The sequence below is a fragment of the Balaenoptera borealis genome, assembly GCF_965194805.1.
Source record: "Balaenoptera borealis genome assembly, chromosome: X".
NCBI lineage: Eukaryota > Metazoa > Chordata > Mammalia > Artiodactyla > Balaenopteridae > Balaenoptera > Balaenoptera borealis.
The window spans coordinates 58,228,422-58,253,981 of record NC_138881.1 but is presented as its reverse complement, the minus strand read 5'-3'; the positions used below and the strand labels follow the sequence as shown (position 1 = coordinate 58,253,981).

The 25,560-nt window shown below is 42.1% G+C and overlaps 2 protein-coding genes across 2 annotated transcripts in view; one reads left to right on the top strand and one right to left on the bottom strand.

Moving 5' to 3' along the window:
* Window positions 1-25,560, top strand: part of P2RY4 (pyrimidinergic receptor P2Y4) — a gene marked incomplete at its 5' end in the record, with an annotated part of 80,288 nt that overhangs the window by 32,738 nt on the left and 21,990 nt on the right. The window lies entirely within an intron of this gene.
* The window catches only part of DGAT2L6 (diacylglycerol O-acyltransferase 2 like 6), a 35,475-nt gene continuing 10,449 nt past the window's right edge, over window positions 535-25,560 (bottom strand). Inside the window, 8 exon segments of the mRNA XM_082376764.1 lie at window positions 535-10,451; window positions 10,900-10,999; window positions 11,002-11,113; window positions 13,407-13,581; window positions 14,995-15,199; window positions 15,568-15,587; window positions 15,590-15,637; window positions 16,168-16,278. Of these exon segments, the coding sequence (XP_082232890.1) occupies window positions 10,297-10,451; window positions 10,900-10,999; window positions 11,002-11,113; window positions 13,407-13,581; window positions 14,995-15,199; window positions 15,568-15,587; window positions 15,590-15,637; window positions 16,168-16,278 (926 nt within the window). The 3' untranslated portion in view covers window positions 535-10,296.

Genomic DNA, 25,560 nt, shown 5'->3' with positions numbered 1-25,560 from the left:
AGTTCAGTCATTAAGCTGTCATAAGGTAAATTCATATCCTACTGGTGCAGTATAATACATTCTAATTTGTTCCTGAAAACTCATCTGACACTAAAAATACCAAAATTGATAATGAAAATAAATGAAAAAGAAAAGAAAATCCAAATATATGTTTTTAAAAGATCCTTATGAAGTATATAATACAAAACACTAAATAAAACACTAAAAAAAATGCTACATTAAAAATGCTTTTAATGCTACATTAAAAATGCTACATTATAAATGCTTCTTTCTGGGGGAGGTTATTTTTACTCATGGACTGGGCTAAGATGACCATCGTGAATATATGAAAAAAACACTGAGTTGTACACTTTAAAAGGGTAATTATGTGGTATGTGAAATATATCCCAATCTTTTAAAAAAGAAAATATAGTCCTTGAAGTTTGGAATGAAGATGTCATATTTTTCTGCTAAATATCAAGTGAACATAGGCATTCTTTATTACTCTTATGACCTTCCAAGTGCATTTTAAGATAGGGTAATCTTTCTGGAAAGTTTTTGTTGCCAATGAGCTGCATATTGACACATGGTAAATGTTTAGAGAGGGATAATTTCTATGGCAACTTGAACAGTGACCCCTTGCTCTCCTATTTCAATAAAATCTTCATGGCTGAGTTCCTTTGAGGACCTAACAATTCAACCACCTCTGCTTTATAGCCAGGTCTTGATTTATATTTCTTGACATTGGAGATTTGTGACAGCATTAGATTACAAAAATTCCTGCTTTATTGATATTAGACACCTGTATGGAAATAGTAGCCTTCCTCTTCAATGATTTCAATGAACTTTTCCAGGAACTCCTTCAGTGCTTCTGTGCCAGGACCTGCAGATTACCTCTCCCCCAATTCTGATATTGTAGTAAAATTTCTCTTGTTGTAGCTATTAAAACAGAAGTGTACTTTGTTCAGGATGAAATGTTTTCTTTTGATCTCTCTGCCTATTTTTATGTGTTCTTAAGAGAGACAATGTTTTTGTCAAAATTATTGCTTGGCTTATTATGCATTAATGGAGTCAAAATATCATATTTCAATTTTAAGTTATAGTCTCTCAATTCTTTATTGATTTGGCATTTCTTTTCTCATATATTGGGGAAAGTGAAAATTTTTTCAAATTTGAAGAAAATTGATAAAAAAGTGATAAAGAGGATCAGATATTCTCACTTCCTCGTTCAAAACTTTTCAGTGGTTTCCCATCTCACTCAGAATATTTACCATGACCTCCAAGACCTTATGTAATTGAATCCCTGCCTACCCCTCCTACCCTGTTCTTATTCTTCTCCTTGTTCACCCACACCTCAGCTTATTATCAATTGAATTTTTATCAGTGTAAATAGCAGTTTGGGTATTACAGTGGGGATTTTAGTCGTGATAAGAAAGGAATCACCTCTAAACATAATTCTGTCCCCTTCTTTCCCATATTTATTCCTCTCAATTCTGTTTTACTTGTTATTGCTTTGGCCAGGAATCTGAAAATAGTAGTAAGTTACTGTGTTGATAAAAGACATTCTTGGTTTGTTTCTGATTTTAAAGGAAATGTCTATAGGGTTTCATTTTATGATGCTGGCTATTGACCTGAGATAGGTAGCATTTATGATATTACAGAAGTATCTTGTATTCCTAGGTTTTAAAGAGTTTTTAATCAAGAATGGACATTTAATTTTATTTTATGCTTTTTAAGCACGTATTAAGATGATCATACAGTTTTTCTCTTTTGACCTATTGTTGTGTCCTAGGAATAGATTTCCTAATATTTAGCCATATTTGCATTCCTGGGATAAATCTTTCTTGGCGGTGGAGCATTCTGTTGAGGGAACTCTGAATCCAATTTATTCTTATTTTATTTAAGAGGTTTACATCTTTGTTTGTAAGTGATATTATTCTGTAGTTTCCTTTTTTGGCATGTGTGCTGTCTGTTTTTAATCAGGTACTATCAATGAAAACACTTGAAAGAGATGAACCATCTTGGTGGCCTTCTCTGAGTAGGTACAATGGTTCTATTTGCTCAGGGCGGCACTTTATACATAATCAAAATTTATTAATCCCTCATACTTTACACAAAAATTAATTCAAAATGGATCATGGGCTTAAATATAAAATGTAAAATTAGAAAAATGTTAGAGAAACACATGGGAGAAAATCTTGGGGACCTAGAGCTTGGTGAAGGACTCTTAGACATGACACCAAAAACAAGATCCACGTGGTAGGCTGAATAATGGTTAACCCTAAAGTGTCCATGTCCTAATCCTTGGAACTTGTGAATTTGCACCTTACGTGGCTGAGGACTTTGCAGATATGATTAAGAGATGGGAAGATTATCCTGAATAATCTATGTGGGCCCAATGTAATCACAGGGGTCCATATAAGAGGGAGGCCGGAAGGTAAGAATCAGAGAAGGAGATGTGATGCCAGAAGCAGGGGTTGGAATGACACCTTTGCTGGAGGAGGGTCATGAACCAAGGAATTCGGACAGCCTCTAAAAGCAGGAAAAGGCAAGGAATGAATTCTCTCCTAGAGCCTCCAGAAGGAATGCAACCTTGCCAACACCTTGATTTTAGCCTTTTTCAGGCTTCGGACCTCCAGAGCTGTAAGATAATATATTAGTTGTTTTAAGCCACTAGGTTTGTGGTAATTTGTTATAGCTGCAATAGTAAACTGATAACATTCATGAAGGAAAAATTTGATAAATTGGACTTTACCAAAACTAAAAATATTTTCTCTGCAAAAGGCCCTGTTAAGAGGATGAAAAGACAAGCTATAGACTTGGAGAAAGCATCTGTAAACCATGTATCCAACAAAGGACTAGTATCCAAAATATATAAAGAACTCTCAACAGCAAAAAGCTAATCAACCCAATTAGAAAATGGGCAAAAGGCTGAAGAGACATTTCACTGAAGAGGATAGATAGATGGCAAATAAACACATGAAAATATGTTCAACATCATTAACCATTAGGAAAATTGTAGTGTAAGTGCTTAATAATTAGCTTTTTTTAAATTGTAAGTGCCTGTCATTAAGCTTTTGATTGCTGAGGCGTCCACTTCAAAAACATTCATCTTGAATAAACACATTGCCAGCTACACAATGAGATAAAGAGCCAGGCTGTCCCACTCCTGTAGTTCCCCTTTTAGAAAGCTCTGGGCGACCTAGATAACTGAAAGGATGCGTGACCCTGCTTTTCCCTTCCTATGCTTTAATTCCCACTCTTATGTTTTAAATTCACCAATAAAGAATGAACTCGTGAAATCCTGAGCACCCCACCCTCAACCCCAATAAAGGCAGAACCCCAGGTTCACATGCTCTCTCTCTCTCTCCCCATGACCTCTCTGTGTGGCCCTCAGAGTGCTATGTACCATCCAGGACTTATGAGTAATGAACCTCGTTTTTCTAAAGTTCCTTGATGGTCTTGCAATCGTAGTAAGAACCACAAGAGCCGATCCAGCCACAACATTGGCTCTGGTTAGGGAAATGTCCTTGGGGCTCGCCCACAAGTAGTAGGGCCCAGGTGAGTGCCCCCAGGCATTTCTAACTGATAGCATCACCATTGGTAGGCTGAGACTGACCCCCCCCAAATGCAAATTAAAACTACAACGAGATATCACTACACATGTATCAGAATGACTAAAATAAAAACAGTGACAATACCAAATACTGGTTAAGATACAGTGAAACTTGCTCCCTCATATATTGCTGATGGGAATGTAAAGCGGTACAGTCACTCTAGAAAATAGTGTGACCGTTTCTTATAAAACTAAACATGCAATTACTTATATAGCCCATGAATTGCACTCCTAGGCATTTATGCCAGAAAAATAAAACACGTTCACACAAAAACTTGTACATGGATGTTTATAGAAGCTTTACTTGTAATAGCCAGAAACTGGAAACAATCCAAATGTTTTCCATTGGGTGAGTGGTAAAACGAACTTTGGTACATCCAGACCATGGAATACTACTCGGAAATAAAAAGAAATGAACTATTGATATACGACACCTTGGATGGATCTTAAGGACATTATGCTTAGGGAAAAAAGCCAATTTCAAAAGATTACATACTGTGTGACTCCATTTGTATACAGTTGTCCCTTGGTATCTGAGGGAGATTGGTTCCAGGACCGCCCCCACCTCGCTGCAGGTACCCAAATCTTCAAGTCCCTTATATAAAATGATGTAGCATTTGCATACAACTTATGCATATCCTCTCTTATATTTTATTATTTTAAATTTTATTTTATTTATTTATTTTATTGAGGTATAGTTGATTTGTAATATTATATTAGTTTCAGGTGCACAACATAGTGATTCAAAATTTTTATACATTATATTCCTTTTATAGTTATTATAAAATATTGGCTATATTCCCTGTGCTGTACAATATATCCTTGTAGCTTACTTATTTTATACATAGTAGTTTGTACCTCTTAATCCCTTACCCCATCCCTCTTTCCTCTCCCCACTGGTAGGCACTAGTTTGTTCTCTATATCTGTGAGTCTGTTTCTTTTTTGTTATATTCACTAGTTTGTTGTATTTCTTAGATTCCACATATAAGTGGTAACATACAGTATGTGTCTTTCTCTGTTTGACTTATTTCACTAAGCATAATACCTTCCAGGCCCATCCATGTTGTTGCAAACAGCAAAATTTCATTCTTTTTTTATGGCTGAGCAGTATTCCATTGTATATAAATATACCACATCTTCTTTATCCATTCATCTGTTGATGGACACAGTTTGCTTCCATATGTTGGCAATTGTAAATAATGCTGATATGAACATTGGGGTGCATGTATCTTTTTGAATTAGTGTTTTCTTTTTCTTCGGATACATACCCAGAAGTGAAATTGCTGGATCATATTTAGTTCTATTTTTAGTTTTAGTTTTTAGTTTTTAGAGGAACTTCCATACTATTTTCCATAGTGGTTGCATCAATTTGCATTTCCACTAACAGTGTACGAGGGTTCCCTTTTCTCCACATCCTCACCAACATTTGTTATTTGTGGTTTTTTTGATGATAGCTCTTCTGATAGGTGTGAGGTGATAGCTCATTTTGGTTTTAATTTGCAATTCTCTAAAGATTAGCAATGTTGAGCATCTTTTCATGTACCTGTTGGCCATCTACATGTCTTCTTTGGAAAAATGTCTGTTTGGGTCCTCTGCCCACTTTTAAATTGGGTTGTTTGTTTTTTGAAATTAAGTTGTATTAGCTGTTTATATATTTTAGGTATTAATCCCTTATGGGTCATATCGTTTGCAAATATCTTCTCCCATTCAGTAAGTTGTCTTTTTGTTTTGTTGATGGTTTCCTTTGCTATGCAAAAGCTTTTAAGTTGAATTAGGTCCCATTCTCATATATTTAAAAATCATCTCTAGATTACTTATATTATAGTGCCTAATACAATGTAAATGTCATGTAAATAATTGCTGGCTTGTGGCTAATTCGAGTTTTGCCTTTTGGAACTTTCTGGAATTTTTTTCTGAATATTTTTGATCTGACAATTTTTTTTTAAAATTTTATTTATTTATTTATTTATTTATTTATTTATTTATTTATTTATGGCTGTGTTGGGTCTTCGTTTCTGTGCGAGGGCTTTTTCTAGTTGCGGCAAGCGGGGTTCACTTTTCATTGCGGTGCGCGGGCCTCTCACTATCACGGCCTCTCTTGTTGTGGAGCACAGCCTCCAGATGCGCAGGGTCAGTAATTGTGGCTCACGGGCCTAGTTGCTCCGCGGCACGTGGGATCTTCCCAGATCAGGGCTCGAACCCGTGTCCCCTGCATTGGCAGGCAGATTCTCAACCACTGCGCCACCAGGGAAGCCCCTGACAATATTTTTGATGAAATATTTTTGATCCGTGGTTGAAACCGTGGATGCAGAACCCTTGGATACAGAAGGCTGACGGTAATATCCTTGAAATGACAAAGCAACAGAAATGGAGAACAGGTCAGTGATTGCCAGGAGACAGGGACGAAGGTGGAGGTATGTGATTATACAGGTGTAGTATGAGGGAGTTCCTCTATGGTGATGAAACAGTTCTATATCATGACGGTCATAGGGGCTACACAAATCTATATATGGGATCAAATTGTATAGACACACATACATGCACACATACACACACACACAAATGAGTGTGCATAAAGATGGTGAAAACTGAATAAGGCCTGTAGTCTAATTAACAGTATTGTACCAGTGTCAATTTCCTGTTTTGATATTGTACTACAATTATATAAGATGTCACCATTGTGGGAAGTTGGGTAAAGGGTCAAACGAACTCTATTTTTGCAACTTCCTGTGAATCTACAATCATTTCAAAATAAAAAGTATTAAAATTTTTTATTGTGATTTTGAAACTTTAATATAGCTCACACTTTTTCCCTTAAACTAAAAGGATAATTTTTCTTTGAGATATAATTCATATTGTAACCAAGCAGAACTGTGTGGGGCCCTCTTGGGGACAGACCCCCCTCCCAACAATGTCCCCTGCCTGCATCTTATTTGTAGAAGAAGCTTGGCATCTTTGACTCCATAATGTATCTATCTCTTCTGCTGCTTTAATCTCTGAGTCATAAACCTCCGCTTAGCTCTACACGTAGACATGTTAATCACTAAAGAAATTTTGCTTACCGCTTAAGACTTGGGCAAACAGCCCCTCACCTGAAACTTGTCTCCCACAGGGAGATAAGGAAGAATGAACAAAAAAATAACGATTGTCTTGTCAAGATTTAAAGGAACATTGTGACCAGACTCACATCAACCCAAGTCAGCTGACCAAGAACAAAGTTTTCACAACCATCCTTGGACCCTTGCTGGTGACCACATGTCACTTCCTGATCTTAACCCCTTCTTGCTTCCTTCTTCCTTACAATAAAAAAAAGTTTGAATTCTACCCTGAATTAAGATGGTTCTTTAGGACATTAGTCCGCCATCTTCTTGGTTTGCTAGCTTTCTGAATAAAGTCATTTTTCCTTGCCCCAACACCTTGTCTCTCAACTCAGTGGCCTCTTGTGCAGCGAGCAGTATGAGCTTGAACTCAGTTACAATATATCATAAAATTCACCATTTTAAAGCATACAATTTAGTGGGTTTTAACATATTCACAAGGTTGTGCAGCCATCACCACTAATTCCACAACATTTTCATCACCTCAGAAAGAAACCATGTACCCATTAGCAGTCACTCCCCATCACCTCTTTCCTCAGTCCCTGACAATGACTAATCTACTTTCTGTCTCTCTCTTTCTCTGTATCCACATATTTGCCTATTCTGGACATTTCATGGAAATGGAATCATGCAATATATGGCTTTGTGTTTCTGGCTACTTTTACTTAGCATAATGCTTGTAAGGTTCATCCTGTTGTGGCATGTATCAGTACTTCATTCTTTTTATGGCTGAATAATATTTCATTGTATAGATGTACCACATTTTGTTTCTCCATCCATCAACTGATGAACCTATGGGTTGTTTCCACTTTTTTGCTATTAGAGGCTTACCTAGGAGATGTTGTGGGTTCAGTTCCATACCCCTACAATAAAGCAAATGTTGCAGTACAGTGAGTCACGTGAATTTTTTGGTTTCCCAGTGCATATAAAAGTTATGTTTACACTATACTGTAGTTTATTAAGTGTTCAATAGCATTGTGTCTAAAAAAACAATGTACATACCTTAATTAGGAAATGCTTTATTGCTAAAAAAGTGCTAACTATTATCTGAGGCTTCAGTGAGTTTTTGTAGCAACATCAAAGATCACTGATCACAGATCACCATAACAAACATAATAATAAAGAAAAAGCTTGAAGGATTGCAAGAATTACCAAAAAAAGTGATTCAGAGACACGAAGTGATCAAATACTGTTGGGAAAACGGTGCTGATAGATTTGCTCCACATAGAGTTGCCACAAAATTTCAATTTGTAAAAAATGCATTATCTGCAAAGCAAAATAAAGTGAAGCAGAATAAAACCAGGCATGCCTGTGTAAACAGTTGTGCTCTGGTCATCCATATACAAATATTTGTGTGACCATGTGTTTTCAGTTCTTTGAGTATATATGTAGGAGTGGAATTGCTAGATCATATGATAACTTTAACTTTTTGAGGAACTGCCAAGCTGTTTTCCAAAGGGGCTGTACCATTTTATGGTCCCATCAGCAATGCCTTAAGAATTCCAATTTCTCCATATCCTCACCAATACTTGTTATTGTCTGTCTTTTTTATTATAGTCATCCTAGGGGGTGTGAAATGGTATCTCATTTTAGTTTTGTATTATATTTCCCTAATGGTTAACTGAGCATTTTTCATTTGTATATCTTCTTTGGAGGAATGTGTCTATTCAAATCCTTTGCCCATTTTTAATTGGGTTGTCTTTTTGTTGTTGAGTTGTAAGTTATTTATATATTCTGGATACTAGACTCTTATCAGATGCATGATTTGCAAATTTCTCCTGTTCTCTGTGTTGTCTTTTCACTTTCTTGATAGTGTCCTTTGAAGCACAAAAGTGTTTAATTTTAATGAAGATCAACTTACCTATTTTTTCTTTTGTTGTTTGTGTTTTTGGTGTCATATATAAGAAACCATTGCCAAATCCAAGGCCAGCAAACTACCCTGTTTTTTCTTCTAAGAGTCTTACAGTTTAAGCTCTCACTGTAGGTCTTTGATCCTTTTTGAATTAATTATTGTATATGGTATGAGGTAGGGTTCCAACTTCACCCTTTTGCATGTGAATATCCAGTTGTCCTTGCATCATTTATTAAAAAGACTATTCTCCCCTTCCCCCATTGAATTATCTTGGCACCCTTGGCAAAAATCAATTGACCATAAATGTAGAGTTTGTTTCTCAACTCTCAATTCCATTCTGTCGCTATAAAAAGTTTATTTAATTAATACATTATTTTCCGTGAGGCCTAACCTGGGACCACTTGGAGTAGAATCCATGTCATTTTTACCCACACTTATGAACTAATTTAAGTAGGGTGCCACAGGACCACATTTAGGAAAATGAAGCTGATTAATAGGTCTCCAAGAAATGAGGAATGGGAGGTGTGGTGGTTTTTTGAATTAGAAACAGCTTTGGAATGGAATTAGCAAAACCTGGATTTTGTGGCTTTGGGCAAGTTACTTCACCTCTAGGAGTTTTAGCTACTGTGAAATGGAGATGATGGCAATCTCATGGGGCTGTGTTAGCATTCAGAGACAGAGGCTATGAAAATGATGGCATAGCCTCTGGTACGCAGTAGGCTCTTTTATTATTATTATTATTGTTATCATTATTATTTTGTCTGCACCACGCAGCTTGTGGGATCTTAGTTCCCTGACCAGGGATTAGACCCGGGCCCTCGGCAGTGAAAGCACTGAGTCTTAACCACTGGACCACCAGGGAATTCCCCGCAGTAGGTTTTTGACATAAAGTAGACTCACAGCTGGTACATGGTCTTGTAGGTGCCCTCCCTCCTCACCCAGGGTGGTTATGTGGGATCAGGAGAGATAGGCTACTCAGGGCATGCCTGTGCCAGTTCCCATGGTTCTGTCCTGTCTCCTACACTGTGCAGCAGTTCTGGTTCCACTCCTCCAACTTTTCTGTCAGCTACAGAGTAAAGGGTGGATAAAGAAGAGGAAAATGGCTCTCCACAGACCAGCTTTCTGGCTAGGTTTCAGGGAAGCCCAGTAGTGAAGCACACAGTAATTAGGAAATAGTCATATCCTGTTTTATATATCTAGAGCTTTGTTTTTATAGAAGAAATGGCGTAATTATTTTTAATAAAGTTTATGCCAGCGTAGAACTGTATCACAGCTGAGGGAATTGTGTCTGCTTTGGATCAGGAAAGCATAGCTCAGGTCCCTGGTTTACCTTGTGGTGGCCCCCAAATTGTAAGGAAAGGGCCAAGGGCCTAGGAGGAAACAAACCATCCTTGTTCTCAACAAGGCTTCTAAGCTTCAGCCTAAATAGTGATGGTGTCACTAAGGCTCAGGAGGAAAGGGCATGGTGTTCTTTAACTTCTCATTCCTCTGATTAGAGTTGGCTGGAGTCAGGGGGCAAAAAAGATCTGTGGACTCACAAGACTCTGCTTACTAAACTGGGTTGTTGCCCACTCTTCCCCATCCCTCTGGTTCCTTCCTCTAAGCCGGACTCATTAAGTACTTTCTGGCTTGGTTGGCCTCCTCACTCAACCCTGAGATCTTCCCCTCTCCCCAGATTCTTCTTTCCATGTGGCCCTACTTGGATCCCTTAATGCTTTGGGGGTTCAATAACAGGGAAATCCAGCTCCTGTTATATGATTGTCAGCTCCTGGGTCTCAGGGAGGCCATACTGTACTTTGTGCTGGTCAAACAGCTTGCACAGGGCGCTGATGTAGAGTGCGTGGTACTTGTCCACCGTCTTTTTGTTTGGCTTCTTAATCTTGGGAATTGGCAGGGGCTCCCCAGCTGTGGGGAAGGAGGAGAGACAAGCATCAGACCTTTCCCCCCACCCAACTCAAATTACCCATTCCTCAGAGGGAGCCACATACTGAAACTCAGTATCTGGGTCCCCTTCCCTTCCTTTGTTCTTTCTCTCTGCTCCAACCCCATCCTGTCCCATGTTCTCCAAATACCTAATCTCGTGCATACTTAAGAGAATGAGGGTAAACTCAGAGAGTGCTGAAGGAATGTATGTGAATAATGATGCCCGCATGGCGGCTGCTGAACTGTGTCCCTCCCGTGAATGGCCACAACTCTGATCTGCTTAGTTGTCCTCCCCACTCTGCCCTCAACCACAGCCACTGGAATTCCCATTGCCTGTCCCAGCTGTGTGTCGGGTCCCCTGAGACTCGAGGGATGGCCTGGGTGGGGGTAATCAAGGACCAGAGTGGTCCAAAGATGCTGGAAAGCTTACCAACAGTGGTAATGGGCCGATTGAAAGGCAAGAAGCCCCAGGATCCTCGAGTGAGGCCCCGGCCGTGAAAGGTACAGAAACTTAGTCTCAGGGTTTTTTTTTGATTCTGTCCTGCAAGGTTTTTTGGAAGAACCTTAGCCACGTGCCCTCAGGGAAGGTCTCTTGATTGTGAACCTCATTCTCTCCAAAGGAATAGGAGGGGACAAGGTATGATCTGCAAAGAGACGGGCAGAAGTGTGAGTTGTCCCAGGAAGCTCCCCGCAGTGAAGCCCTCTCCAAGGTAGGAAACCTCTACAATCTCCCCATTATAGGACAAGAGTCCAAGCACCCAAGCATCTCCAGCCTTGTGTCTCATTCTTGCTATGCTCCACACCCACCTCCCACAAGTGAACCCTTTGAGGGGAGTTGCTGCACCTTGTCTTGTGATGGGAGGAAAGTAATCTCAGGAAATCTAATAGCCCTTATTGTACCCAGCATCCAGAGTGATCTTCCTAAACTGTGTATCTGGACATGTCACTCCTCTCTTTAAAACTCTTCCAGAGCTTCTCACTTTGTACCACGCTGCTTAGCAAGGCCTTTGTGCTCTAGCCTTGCCTACCTGGCTAGCTTCCACTCTCCTCAGCCCTTTGTCAGAATCTGCCTAGCCATACTAAGTGTGCTATGTTCTCACTTGTCTATGCGTCTTTGTACATCTTGCTCCTTCTGCTATAAATGCCTTCCCTCTGTCTTCACGTGGCTAATTCTATTTCGGCCTTCACTACTCAGCTCCAATTTCATCCCCTTGAACCACCTCCAGTTCTTTGACCCCTTCCAATTCCTTCCACTCCCACCTCCCTCATCTAGTGCTTACCTCTTTCCTACACTAACACTACCCCAACTCTGTACTACAGTCATCACCTTGCCTGGCTGACTCCCAGTAGACAGCAAGCTAATCAAAAGGGGGAACTATGTCTTATTCATCTTTGAACCCCAGGGGCCTGGCATAGTGCCTGACATGTCATCATTGGCCCTCATTGAATGCCTGAGTTCTTTTTCCCTTTTGGTCTGACTGGTAATGCCTACTAATATTTCAGTTCACAGTTCAGATGTCACCCACCTATGAAACTTCTACTTTGGGTGAAAGGCTTTCCATCAATTGATGTTCTCATAGTGCTTTATACATATGTCCATTATGGCACATCTTTCATCCAACAAGTATGCATTGAGTTCTTTCTATGTGCCAGCACTTTTTTAAGCCCTGGGGACACATCAGTGAACACAATGGATTAAAAAAAAAATCTCTGTCCTCATGGAGCTTACCTTTTATTAAGAGAAGACAGACAATAAACAATAATAATGAACAAATAGAAAACCATATATGTAAAGAAATAAAATTGATGACGTATGAGGAGATGATAAGTGCAATGGGAAAAAGATCCAGCAGGACGGTCAGGATAGACCTTATTGAGAAGAGACATTTGAGCAAAGACCTGGAGAAGGTAAAGGAATAAGCCAAAGAGTTATCTGCAGGAATAATGTCCCAGTCAGAGGGGACAGCTAGAGCAAAGGCCCTAAGGGAGGAGCGTGTGGCTTGTTTGAGGGACAGCAGGAGGCCACTGTAGCTCTAATGGAGTGAGCAAGGGGGAGGGCAGTGGCTGATGAGATCAGAGACGTGGCAAGATCATTTAGGGTCTTGCAGGCCCTTGTAAAGACTTTGGTTTTGCTCGGAGTGAAACGGGAGCCACTGGAGCATTTGGAGTAGTGACATGATCTGACTCACGCTGAATAGGATCATCCTGGCCACGACTGAGAATAGACTCTTGGATGTGAGGGAGGCAAGGATAGAAACAGAGAGAGCACTTAGGAGACTGTTGTAATAATCCAGGGGAGAGACGATGGGGTGGTAAACCAGGGGGCGATAGTTGAGATGGTAAGTGGTTGGCTTCTGGATATATTTTGTAATTATATGTGAATAAGTCTGTCTTCCATTGGACTGTGAGTTCCTTAAAGGCAAGGACCAGGTCTTATTTATTTTTATATGCTTAATGCCTACTACTATGCCTGACACACAGTAGCTGTTCAATAACTGCTGAATGAATGCATTCTATTTCTCAAACCAGATTATATGCTCTTTGGGGGCAGTATCCATGTCTTTTGCATTTTTGCAATCCCCACAGCATCAAGCCCAGTGCCTTCCTTGCCCTGGGTAAGTTCTCTGGGCCTTGCAGTTCATGGGTTGATATAGACTGAAGCCCCACTTCCCCAGACCCCCAGCCTCCCAGGCTAATGGGCAGAAGGTAAAGGTCTTTTACTGTTCTTTCTCCAATTTCAAGTTTTAAAAGTACCCACCAGAATGTGTCTGGAGGTCCAAACACCCTTAAGGCACAGTGTGAGTGAGTAGAGAGAAGCAATCAGTATGAAGAGGGAACCCCCTCTAACAGGTTTCCAAGGAAGGGCACCATTCTGGAGAGGTGCTACAGAGGACCTATGGCACCCTGACGATAGGGCACCAGAACCTAGGGACCCACCCTGTCTTCAGTGCCAACCTCACAAAACCTTTACGCTGTTTAAGGAGGACGGTAGAGGCTCCTGGGTGGCACAAGAGGGCTTCAGCAGCTCCACCCACCACAATAACCACAGCATTGCCCAAGCCTTTCTTGGTCAGCAAATACTTCAAGGCCAACTCACTCACTGGGCACACACCTGTGAAACCAAAGAGTCAAGTGGTATAACAAACTTGGTGCTTGAGGATGGGGTAAGGGGTTCCTCCAGGGTCTTCCTGCTGGAGACAGTTCTTCTGTCTCCTGACTGTGCTTGTTTCCACTCTTCTGTCTTTAACCTCCACATCCTGGGTTAGCCCTGAGGTTGGTCCTTAGAGTCAGCTGCTTGCCTTGCAGCTCTGTGCAACTACAGTTGGGGCTACATTGAGTTCTTCTGCCTACTTTCTCTTAGCTCTATAGTACTTAAGCCCATCCCTTCCTTCTCTACCCAGGAACCACAGCTGTCTTCCACTCTCCCCAGGCTGATGGCAATTGAGGCTCTCCAGAGTTCTCTTCCCTAGGAGTAATGAGGAATAGCCACCACCATCCTGCATCCTCCTTAGAGCAACCTGGCAAAGGGAAGCCATTGGCTGGGGGTTCTGGAGAGTAGGCAGACCCAGGATCCTGTCCAAGCCAAATTGAAATGTAGATGAACCATGGAATGAGGATGACATCTTGCTGCTCTACAGCAGTCACAGAGTCTTTCCTCACCTCTGCTTCCCCACTTTGCCCTGTGCTCACATTCTGTTCTCTCCTGGGATGGCAGACATTGGCTCCAGGCCACAGTCCTTGAGATCCAGGTTCATACCAATCTCAGAGGGGAGCAGAACCATCCTCTGGGACTCTAGTGGTCCCACCTGGCCCCTCCAGATATCAATGGATCTTACCTTTTAATGTTTGGCTTCAGTTGTTTTCTGGTGTCCAGAAGGATGGATATTCATCCAAAGAGAAGGACATTTGGCACAGTACCCCGGCTTGAAGCCTGGCATGGGGAAGTTGTCCTGGATTCTGACGGATGCCTATCCTTTATCCCTTGATGTCTTATGCAAGTTCAAAGGGGTTCTCAGGAGATGAGAGTCACGGGCCAGGAGGGTACCAGCTAGTATGAAAGACTTAAAAGTGTCTTTGAGACGCCCTGAGATGAGAGCTGCTACATAAATGACTGGCCAAAAGAAGCCAGTTGACATCCCCCAAAAGTCAGGCAAAGTTCATCTGAGCTGTCCCATTCATGCCTCATTTTCCCTATATTTGGTTTTGATATTTGGCTTTTGCTTTCTGCTTTCCACTTTGGCTTTGATCCTGAACTCCAGGCTTCTGCTTCCTCCTCTGAAAGGATCCTTGGCAACTCTTATGAATGCCTATAACTTATCCTGCTGCCTAATGAAACCCTGCCTCCCAGATCTTGGACAGAACCTGAGGCTTGGCCACATATTCCTGTTACTGGCCCAGTGTGTTCTGGACTCATTTTCTACTAAGTCCTCTTCCAGCAGGGAGTGAGAACTGGACTGACTGTCAAGGCTTATAGAAGTTGGAGCCGTGAGGTAGGTCAGAGAATGGAATGATTTCTTATATTCACCCATTGACATCACATAATCTCGCACAATTGGGATCCAGAACATCCCTTCCAAGGTCCCTGCATAAGGAGTGATGGCTGGGAAAATTCGAGCAAAGCCAGTGGCCTCAGTGGCAAAGATGATGAAGACACCATAAGAGAGAATGCCATGGGGGTGGTTGGCAATGATATAGTTGTGTTTGGGACAGAGGTCATGAGTCTTCACCAGCTGTTAGAGGGAGATTGAATCACAGTAGTGGATAGAAGGAAGAGAGGACATGTGGACTCAGATCCCAGTAGGTAGCCTGTGTTTCCCTTGGGGAGCCCCAAATCCCTATTCACTGGGATGTCTTCACTGTCACAGGATTGCCAGGGGTTATGATGCTCAGAGAGGCTGAACTGGGTCTGCCACTCTGAGGCAAGGTGCTATCCGCTTGTCTCCCCACCTGCGCATCCATCTTGGGTCCCTGCTCTGCATTATGCCTCTGGGCCTTGATGTCCACTGCTGGCCACCAAAGCCTTTGAAAACATGGAGCTGAATGGGGAGGGAGAGTCTGGGCAACAGGGACTGAGGGCACCCAGAGGAAGCGTAGTCACCTTTACTGGGAAGTAATTTGGAAATACTTCCAGAGGGTCCAGTTTTGCACCCAAGTTGAACGCCCACCACCTGCAGGTACGGAAGGGAAGGGAAGACTGTGTGAGATCTTGCCAATCCCTCTACTTCTCCCGGAGGTGGAGGGTTCTTCCTAAAATCTTCAGGTCACTAGAGGGGCCTTCTCACATTTCCATATCTTGGGCACAGAGCTATAGGTACTGTCCCTGAATCCATCCCCCAAGGGGACACAGGAAGCCCCTGCTCCTCTGGAGCAGTCAGAAAGGTGGGAGGGAAATAGCAGGAGGCTGGGAGCACCCGCCCAGAAACCAGCCTTAATTCTTCCTGGGCAGCCTGGCAGAGACCTCTGTTCCTTGCTGAACTTTGCCCTCCTGTCTCCCTCCCCTTCCCTCTACCTTCCTGTGCTCCTCTCCCTCTCTCCCTCGCTTCGCCTCCCTGACCTCCTTTCCTTTCCCTTTCCTCTTCTTTCCTCTCCCCACCTCTTCTCCCTCTGTCTCTCCCACTCTCTCCTTCCACCCCCGCCCCAGCCCTGTGGTTCCATCCTTGGTACAGACGGGGACCACCACTCTTCCCCTGTTTCTTACCTTGACTGTGGGTGTTCCAGTCATAGGCGAGCCAGGCTAAGGTGAGCACGGACAGCATCCCGAACTTAGTGAACACGAGAAAGTAGGGTATAAGAAGAATAGGAATAGCTCCTGAGGGGACACAAAGGGTTCGTGCCCTTCAGTTCCCTTCAAGTTTAATACACCTCTCATAACCCCGATCTCTGCTCTGTAGTGAAGGAGCAGGTCGAGGTCGGTGTGAGACTCTTCTCTCCTCATCCCCCCAACCCCCTACCCCCCTCCTAGCTCTCCTGTGGTCCGGGATGACTTCTGAGTCCCTGGATCTGGGTCCCCTTGATGGCTGAGAACTTAACTGAGGAAACAGCAGAACCATGACGTTCTCAGAGTAGGTCCTCAGCTGGGGTCAAAGGACAGCACTACTTGGCAATTGAAAGGAAACAGCATCTTGGGCCGGTGGCTTACATCCCCATTCTGGGACCTCAGGAAGTCCTTTCTGAAAGCTCAACCCTCCTTCCTTTGTGGAACTGCTCTGTCAGCACATTCCAGTGGAGAGGGACGGCCTGCAGTGTACAGGCTGTTTGATGCTGAGAAGAAAACACATATTAGAAACTGCCTGACTTTGTTCGATTTTGTCCCATTCGAAATGTCTCAAAAGTTCAGAAGGGGGAAAAATCATCTTTGTTAGCAAAGGGTCACAGCAGGCTGTGAAATGCAGACGTGATACATCTTATAGCAGTGGGAGTTGAATTCCATTTTAAAATCTGCATTCATGAGAAAGAGGGGCTCAGTACACATATTGTGAATTTAAAAATACCCAGCTAAAGGAATGACTTCTTTGACCAGATAACATCATAGTAGATAAAAGTTTCAGAGAAGGGGAAGAAACTCAAGAGTTACCTGCCAGCAGGTGTGTCTCTCGCATTTTGGGCTTAGGTGAAAATAACAGGAAAAAGATGGAATGGGCATTAAAAAAAAAAGTCGTGTTATGGAGTAGAAGAAACCTTAGTGATAGGCTGAATTCCCCTTACAAGAGCTGGCTGAAGTGGTTGTTGTAAGCATACTAATTAAATAGGAAATAGCAGGGGGAGGAATTTTATGAGAAGATTGCCATGGATACAAATCTTGCTACCTCTGACCCTCATAAAAGATGAGAGTAAATTTGCTGGGTAAGCGTCAGAAGAAAACTCAGATAAAGTTAAATATGAATCATTATTAATTTTTTTTAACTTCTTTATTGGAGTATAATGGCTTTACAATGGTGTGTTAGTTTCTGCTTTATAACAAAGTGAATCAGCTATACATATACATATATCCCCATATCCCCTCCCTCTTGCATCTCCCTCCCTCCCACCCTCCCTATCCCACCCCTCTACGTGGTCACAAAGCACGGAGCTGATCCCCTGTGCTACGTGGCTGCTTCCCACTAGCTATCTATTTTACGTTTGGTAGTGTATATATGTCCATGCCACTCTCTCACTTCGTCCCAGTTTACCCTTCCCCCTCCCCATGTCCTCAAGTCCATTCTCTAGTAGGTCTGCGTCTTTATTCCCATCCTGCCCCTAGGTTCTTCAGAACCATCTTTTTTCTTTTTTTTTTTAGATTCCATATATATGTGTTAGCATACGATATTTGTTTTTCTCTTTCTGACTTACTTCACTCTGTATGACAGTCTCTAGATTCATCCACGTCTCTACAAATGACCCAGTTTCGTTCCTTTTTATGGCTGAGTAATATTCCATTGTATATATGTGCCACATCCTCTTTATCCATTAATCTGTCGATGGACACTTAGGTTGCTTCCATGTCCTGGCTATTGTAAATAGTGCTGCAATGAACATTGGGGTGCATGTGTCTTTTTGAATTATGGTTTTCTCCGGATTTATGCCCAGGAGTGTGATTGCTGGGTCATAGGGTAACTCTATTTTTAGTTTTTTAAGGAACCTCCATACTGTTCTCCATAGTGGCTGTATCAATTTACATTCCCACCAACAGTGCAAGAGAGTTCCCTTTTCTCCACACCCTTAGAGGGAGTTTTTTTTAGTAGATTTTAAAAGTATTTAATTTAATGGGATTTTCTACACAGGTGATCATGTCATCTGTGAATTAGGACAGTTGTATTTCTTACTTTTCAATCTGTATGCTTTTCTTTCTTTTTTTTTTTCTTCTTGCTTTATTGCACTTGCTAGGACTTTTAGTATGATGTTGAATACAAATGGTGAGAGTGAACATCCTTGCTTTGCTCCCCATCTTAGGGAGAAAGCTTTCAGTCTTTCACCATTAAGTATGATGTTACCTGCAGGGTTTTTTTTTACAGATGCTCTTTATCAAGTTGAGAAAGTTGCCTTCTATTCCTAGTTTGCTGAGAGATTTTATCATGGATTAAAGTTTGTCAAATGTTTTTTTCTACATCAATTGATATAATTGTGTGTGTTTTTTCTCCCTTAGGTGGTTAATATGCTAGGTTATATTGATTGATTTTCAAATATTTACACTTGCATTCTGGGATACAGCCCACTTGGTCATGGTATATTAATCTTTGTTTGATTTGCTAGTATTTTTTTGAGGATTTTTGCATTTATATTCATGAGGGATATTGGACTGTAGTTTTCTTTTTTGTACTGTTTTGTCTGGTTTTGGTATCAGGGTCTGGCCTCATAAATGAGCTGGCAAGTGTTCCTTCCTCTTCTATTTTCTGAAAAAGATTGTGTAGAATTTGTGATATATCATCTTTAAAATGTTTGGAAAAATATGCCGTTGAAACCAACTGGGTCTGCAGATTTCTGTTTTGGAAGGTTTATAACCTTCCAAAATTAAAATTTAATTTGATTAATAGTTACAGGTTATCTATTTCATTTTGGGTGAGTTTTGGTTGTTTGTGGTTTTCAAGGAAGTCTTCAAATATAATTGTTAATTTGTCTATTTTTTTTCCAATTCTGTCAGGTTTCACTTCATATATTTTAAAGCTCTATTGCCAGGTGCATAGACATTTAGGATAGTTATGTCTTCTTGGTGAATTGACCCTTTTACCATTATGTAATATACTTTTTCACCTTGGTCTTGACTTTAAAAAAATAAATTTAAACCTGTACACCCTCAAATTACTAATGATTACTAGCTTAAGTTAAAGATGGTACCAATATGAATCTAAGTGGGTCCTTTCTTCAAATCATTTCTGATTCATCTTGCTTGCTCACTTTCCCCATATAGTAATAGCCAACATTTACTGTACACTCATCATGTAAAACTAAGTATTTTACATGTGTATTTTATTTAATTTTCATAAAGCCCCCATTAGGACAATAAGCATTCTCATTTTGTGAATGAGGAACCCAGGTTCAGAGAAGTTAAATAACCACTTAAGGTCACACAGCCAGCTAGTGGGTGAGCCAGAGTTGAGAACTCACACTCTTCCTCCAGAGACTGTACTCTTTGCCACTGAGCTCTAATTATTGCTTTCCTTTAGTCAATTATTAAATCCCGTCAGTTCTGTCCTCCAAACATCTTTCAAATTATTCTATTCCCCACCTCCATGCTATCATCCGGTCCAAGCCACCATTCTCTCTCTCTAAGCCGACTGCCAATGTCTTCTAAACAGGTTACCTGCTTCGATTTGAGCCATGATGCAACCAGCATGCTAAATGCAAATCTCTGTCCTTCTATAGCATATAACCAAGAACATGGCTGGTTTGTCAAAGAGACATTTCTGTGGCTCTGTGATTACTTAATGGATCAAAATTAATGATAAATATGAGAACCTATGGGGGTTAATGGTAATTCAATAATTCAACAACTCACATGGCTTCCCATGACTCTTAGGATCCAGTCCAGTCTCATAACCTTGGTTCTGAAGGTCCTCCGTGATGGAGCCCCTGGCCACCCCCTGGTTCTCTGCATGCCACCATACTGTTCTTCTGTCAGTTTCTTCAACTCATTCTGTTCCCCAGCCTCCAGGCTTCTGTGCATGTTGCCCCTTTTGCCTGGAAGACTCTTTCCTCAGCTTGTTGCCTGGCTAGTTCCTATTCATATTTCAGGCCTCAGGATAAATGTTACAGTTTCAACATTTTGGAGCTATCTTTAACTTCTCTCCCTTTCCAAAAAAAAATCTCTCCCATTCATCCTCCTGCTTCTGTCTCCATTGCCACTGCTGTGGTCCAGAACTTGATCTCCTCTGGTCTGGACTGCAGCCTTTTGTCTATTCTTGCCTGCTGGTCTCTTCCCCTCCAGTCTATTTTCCATGCCGCAGATATATTTTTGAGGCACAGTCATAATGTTGTTTGCGTCCTCTGAAGGCTTCAGTATTTTCCCACTGCTGACAGGATAAAGTCTGAACATGTTAGCCTGGTGTTTAAGGCCCTCCATGGGCCGGCCCCACACACCTTCTTGGCCTCATCTCTCAGCACCGGCACTCACACCCCTTATGATCTAGCATGAGGTGATCATACCCACACCACTGTAAGGACACGGGGTGATCTGAAGTGGCTCATGGATGGAAAGTTATTTTAATGTGTAGTGAATAAAAGTGAATTCATGGTGGTAATGTAAAGTTTCCTGTTAGAATATATTAATTTCGGGGCTTCCCTGGTGGCGCAGTGGTTAAGAATCTGCCTGCCAATGCAGGGGACATGGGTTCGAGCCCTGGTCCGGGAAGATCCCACATGCCGCGGAGCAACTAAGCCCGTGCGCCACAACTACTGAGCCTGTGCTCTAGAGCCCGTGAGCCACAACTACTGAGCCCGCGTGCCACAACTACTGAAGCCCGCGCACCTAGAGCCCATGCTCTGCAACAAGAGAAGCCACCACAATGAGAAGCCCGCGCACCGCAACGAAGAGTAGCCCCCGCTCGCCACAACTAGAGAAAGCCCGTGCACAGCAAGGAAGACCCAGTGCAGCCAAAAATTAAATAAATGAATAAATAAATAAATTTATAAAAAAAAAGAATATATTAATTTAGGTTACAGGAATGAGTCAATTTGGGGAAAAAATGTTAATAATAGCATAGGTGGTACTCAGCTGTGGAAAGAACCAGAAAGTGGGAGGCAAATGGCTGAAGAATGGGAAATGGGGGTCCAACCACCTTAGTCTACTCCCCATTCTTTCAACTCACCATGCAATTTCACCTCTGCATGCCTTTGGTGATGCTGTTCCCTTATTCTGACTACCCTCTCTCCAACTTTCTGTCTATATCAAAATTCTCTCAGCCGTCAAGGCTTAGCTCAAATGATACCTCCTTGATGATATCTTTGCTTATTCTCTGGTCAGAATGAAGAGTTCCCTCCTCTACACACCCACAGCACATTACTTCTGCATCTATTTGGTCCTGTTTCATTTTGCTGCTTGTGTAGTTAGCACCTTACATGCCTGGCCCTTTGCCTTTTAGACAGTAAGCTTCCTTTTTTTTTTAAAAATAAACTTATTTATTTTTGGCTGCGTTGGGTCTTCGTTGTGGTGCGCGGACTTCTCATTGTTGTGGCTTCTCTTGTTGTGGAGCACGGGCTCTAGGCACGCGGGCTTCAGTAGTTGTGGCTCACGGGCTCTAGAGTGCAGGCTCAGTAGTTGTAGCACACGGGCTTAGTTGTTCCGCGGCATGTGGGATCTTCCCAGATCAGGGTTTGGACCCGTGTCCCCTGCATTGGCAGGCAGATTCTTAACCACTGCACCACCAGGGAAGCCCTAGACAGTAAGCTTCTTGAAAACAGCCTTCAGCACAGTGCCAAGCACAGGAGGATGATAACTCAGGATAAATATACTTGTTACATTCAGTTGTAGCACAGGGAAGTTTGATTTCAAAATTCTCCAAGTGGCAGGTGAATGTTAACAGGGAAAGAAACCACCAATGCCCTTATTCCAAATAAAGAAAGGCCTTCTGAGGTTCCAGGGTGTGCATGAGTGTGTAAGGCTATGGGCAGCCTGTCATTTCTAGTGTAAAGCGAAAACCCGGCATCTTAATCAGTTGCCTCAAAGCCTTCAGAAATCCAAGAACGTGGCTGGTTTGTCAAAGACGAATTTCTGTGGCTTTGTGATTACTTATTGGATCTGTATTACTATAAATATAAGAACCTGCGGGAGTAAAAAGAAGATAATTTAGTAATTCAGCAAACATAGACTGAGCATACCTCGTGTGAAATCCCTGTGCTAGAAGCAATGGGGGCAGGCTTGGGGCCTGGAAGGAGGAGGGTGAAGAGCATAAGTATGAAAACGATGAAAATAATGTAAGTATGGTTACTGATACCTTGTATAGAGCATTTATTGTCAACAAGCACTCTGTTCAGCACTTAATGTGCATTATCTCATTTAATCCTCTCATGACCCTGAGAGGTAGATAATTTTATTATCCCCATTTTACATATGAAGAAACTGAGGCTCAGAGAGGTCATGTATCTTCATTTCAAGCTTTGGGAGAAAAAGTAGGTAGCATTTGTTGAGTCTTTATTATGAGCCAAGAGCTACTTTGAGCACTTTGTGTATGCTTAATTAATTTTAAGTCATATTAAGACATGTAAAAAATAAAGTTCCTGCTTTCCAGAAACTCCTAGTCTAGAGGGGAAAACTGATACCATAAATAATGGATATATCCCAGAGGGTGAGAACAATACAGTTAGGGTTCAAATGTCATTATATGGGACCAAAGGAGAAGGCCATTCTTTACTACCGGGCAACCTAGAAAGGCTTCTTGCAGAAGGTAAGATTTAAATTGAATCTTGAAGGAAGAGTAGGATTTTGACAGATGGATTAGTGGCGGAAGGGCCTTCCACGCGCAAGGAAGAGCTCGAACGAAGGCCTGGAGATGGAAGAGTCCAAGGTCTGTGAGTGATACCATAACCTGTAAAAGTACAAGGGAGCATGGGAAGCCATGGAACAGGAGATGACACTGGGAAGGAAGCAGGGGAGCTCAGGTCCCATGCTGAATGGAATGAGAAGCCAGTGATGGTCCTTAGCAGAGGAAGAGCGTGATCATATCTGTGTATCAGTAAGATCATTTGAGATGACTTTGGGAGCAGGAGAAATGGTAGGCAGGGAGGTCAGCTAAGAGTTGCAGTGACTTAGATGAGAGGCAATGGGAACCTGAAATCGGCTACTACATCTGAAATCAATTTGAAAGATACTATGGAGGCAGAATGTTCAGGGGTTTGCAGTTGACTGGATGTAGGGGGTGAAGGAGAGGGAGTAGTGAATGATGCCTTGAAAGGGCCTGTGGGAATGCTCGGAAGGTATCAGAGTCTCTGTTTGCCTCATTTTCTAGGATCTAGTTACTCATTATTCTTCCTGAAGGTGCAATGAAATCAGAGTCTAGGGTGTCTGTCTCAGAAGTGGTAGTCACTCTTCTGTTGATCAAACGTCTTCTGAGGTGGGGTGGTTGGGCTCCAATATCAATTTCTATAACAGAAAGAAAATGAACGTCTACTGAGGGTTTTCTTTCCTCTTTGATTATCAGAATGGTCTTGAGAGCTTTGTTCTACAATGGTAGAGGGTGAATGACTTACTTGCACAAGCTCACATAACAAGTAAACGGCAGACCTGGTCTGTCTGACTCCCAAGAGTATGTTCTATTTTTTGTATTATCCGCAACCAGAGGTAGGAGGCAGACCCACACACACACACAAAAAGATGTCCATGAGAGAGAAAAAAGAACAAGAGGTGGACTTAAAGGTCTTTACTGAGGAGAAGAAATCTGGAAGAATCAACAGTGTCAAGCCTGGTCTTGCAAGAAATAGAACAATGACAAGACGTGGCTCCTGTTTTCATGGAGCTTTACTGGGTAGAGGAGGCAAAGGGTATAAAGGCTGCTATGCGACCAATTTTTCCAAAGTGCTCTGGACTTTCAGAGATAATATAGTCTCAGGTTGCCAGGAAAATGTTGCAGAGAAGGTATGACTTGAGCAATATCTCAAAGGAGGGGTTGTCCAGGGATAGTGCAGGAAGGGTGATCAGGGAATCTTTTAAGTGGAGGAGATAGAGCAGAAGTGAAGGAGTGAGAGAGTAAGTACCCTTCGCATTTGTTCTGTGAATAGATTGCCTGGAATACGAGCTTCACCTAGGGGAAGAGTAGGGGAATGAGCTGGTAAAGAGTTTGAGGCAGAGAGTGGAGCAGGGCCTTGAATGCCCAGGATAACACATTTGTACTTCATCAAGTAGGCAAGGGAAAACCACTATTTTTGAGCAGCAGAGGGCTGTAATCAAAGATGCATTTGAAAGACTCTTCTGGCTGCAGGTAGTGGAATATATGGGAGAGGGTGGAGAATAGAAGGCCAGGAAAGAGGATATTGCAACAGTTTAGATAGATGGCAATACAAGCCCAGAAAAGAAGAGACAGATGGAGAGCCATCCTTTAACTGGAAGCTGGGCCTCAGAGGGCCTCTCAGGAGCATTGCCTAATTCCAAGGGTCATGAATATTTATATTCCACATCTCCCCCAAACCATCTCTTCATTCTTCTCTCCTCGCTTCTTTCCTCCTTCTTGTCCCTCTGCCTTTTCTCTCCCCCTCTTCCCTACTTTTCCCCCCATCACTCCCAGTAGTGCTCAGTAATCAGCCATGATTCTCAACATCATTCAGGAAGGAGGAGAAGCGCTGAGGGAGGCTCTGAGCAAGACAGAAAGAATGAAGGAAAAAGGGTGAGAAAAAGAAGGAAGAAAGGAATTAGGAAGGAGGAAGGGAGGGAGGAAGGAAGGAAGGACACTTTTCTGTAAGGAGCATTTACTGGGAACCAGGCCATGGACCCCTTTGGCAGTCTGGTGAAGCCCTTTTCTGAATAGTATTTTTAAATGCACAAAATAAAATACACAGACTTACAAAGGAAACTCATCATAGTAAAACACCGTTATCAAAATATTGCCAAAAATGTCATACAGTAACATGGGCTTCTTGATTTATGCGTTAAATAACCACGCCTAGTGGTAGTTCCAGTAACTGTTGGAATTTGGAAGTGGTAACGAGCATAAATAAACTTTTGAGATGACTGCAACAACTGACATGTGAAATGTAAATCTCTGTGAGGTCTATTACCGACAAATTCACGGGTATTTCTGTGGTTTGCTGCCTACATTCATCATTTCAATATGAGGTTAGTGAAAATAAACAGGTAATTTTTTCCATCCAAATTCAACGTTGTCCCTCCCTGCCTCATTCTAGGTCTATAGGTCCCTAGTTAAGAACAACTGCTCTATGGGGTCATATAGCCTCTCACAGATTGGACTTGGCAGCCTCCTAACCTGTCCCATCCTTCAGGATGACATCTCTCCATGTCCAGTTTCCAAACTTGCCCCTGTAATTGGCTGCTCACAAAGCCCTGGTTTCTGACTGAGAAAAGCTTCGAGCTCTCAGCCCATTTGCCCAGCACCGATGACTGTCATTCTCTGAGTCCATTGAAGAACTGGCCCTTTCTCAAAATTCTGTGTAATGAGTCACTCACGCAGCC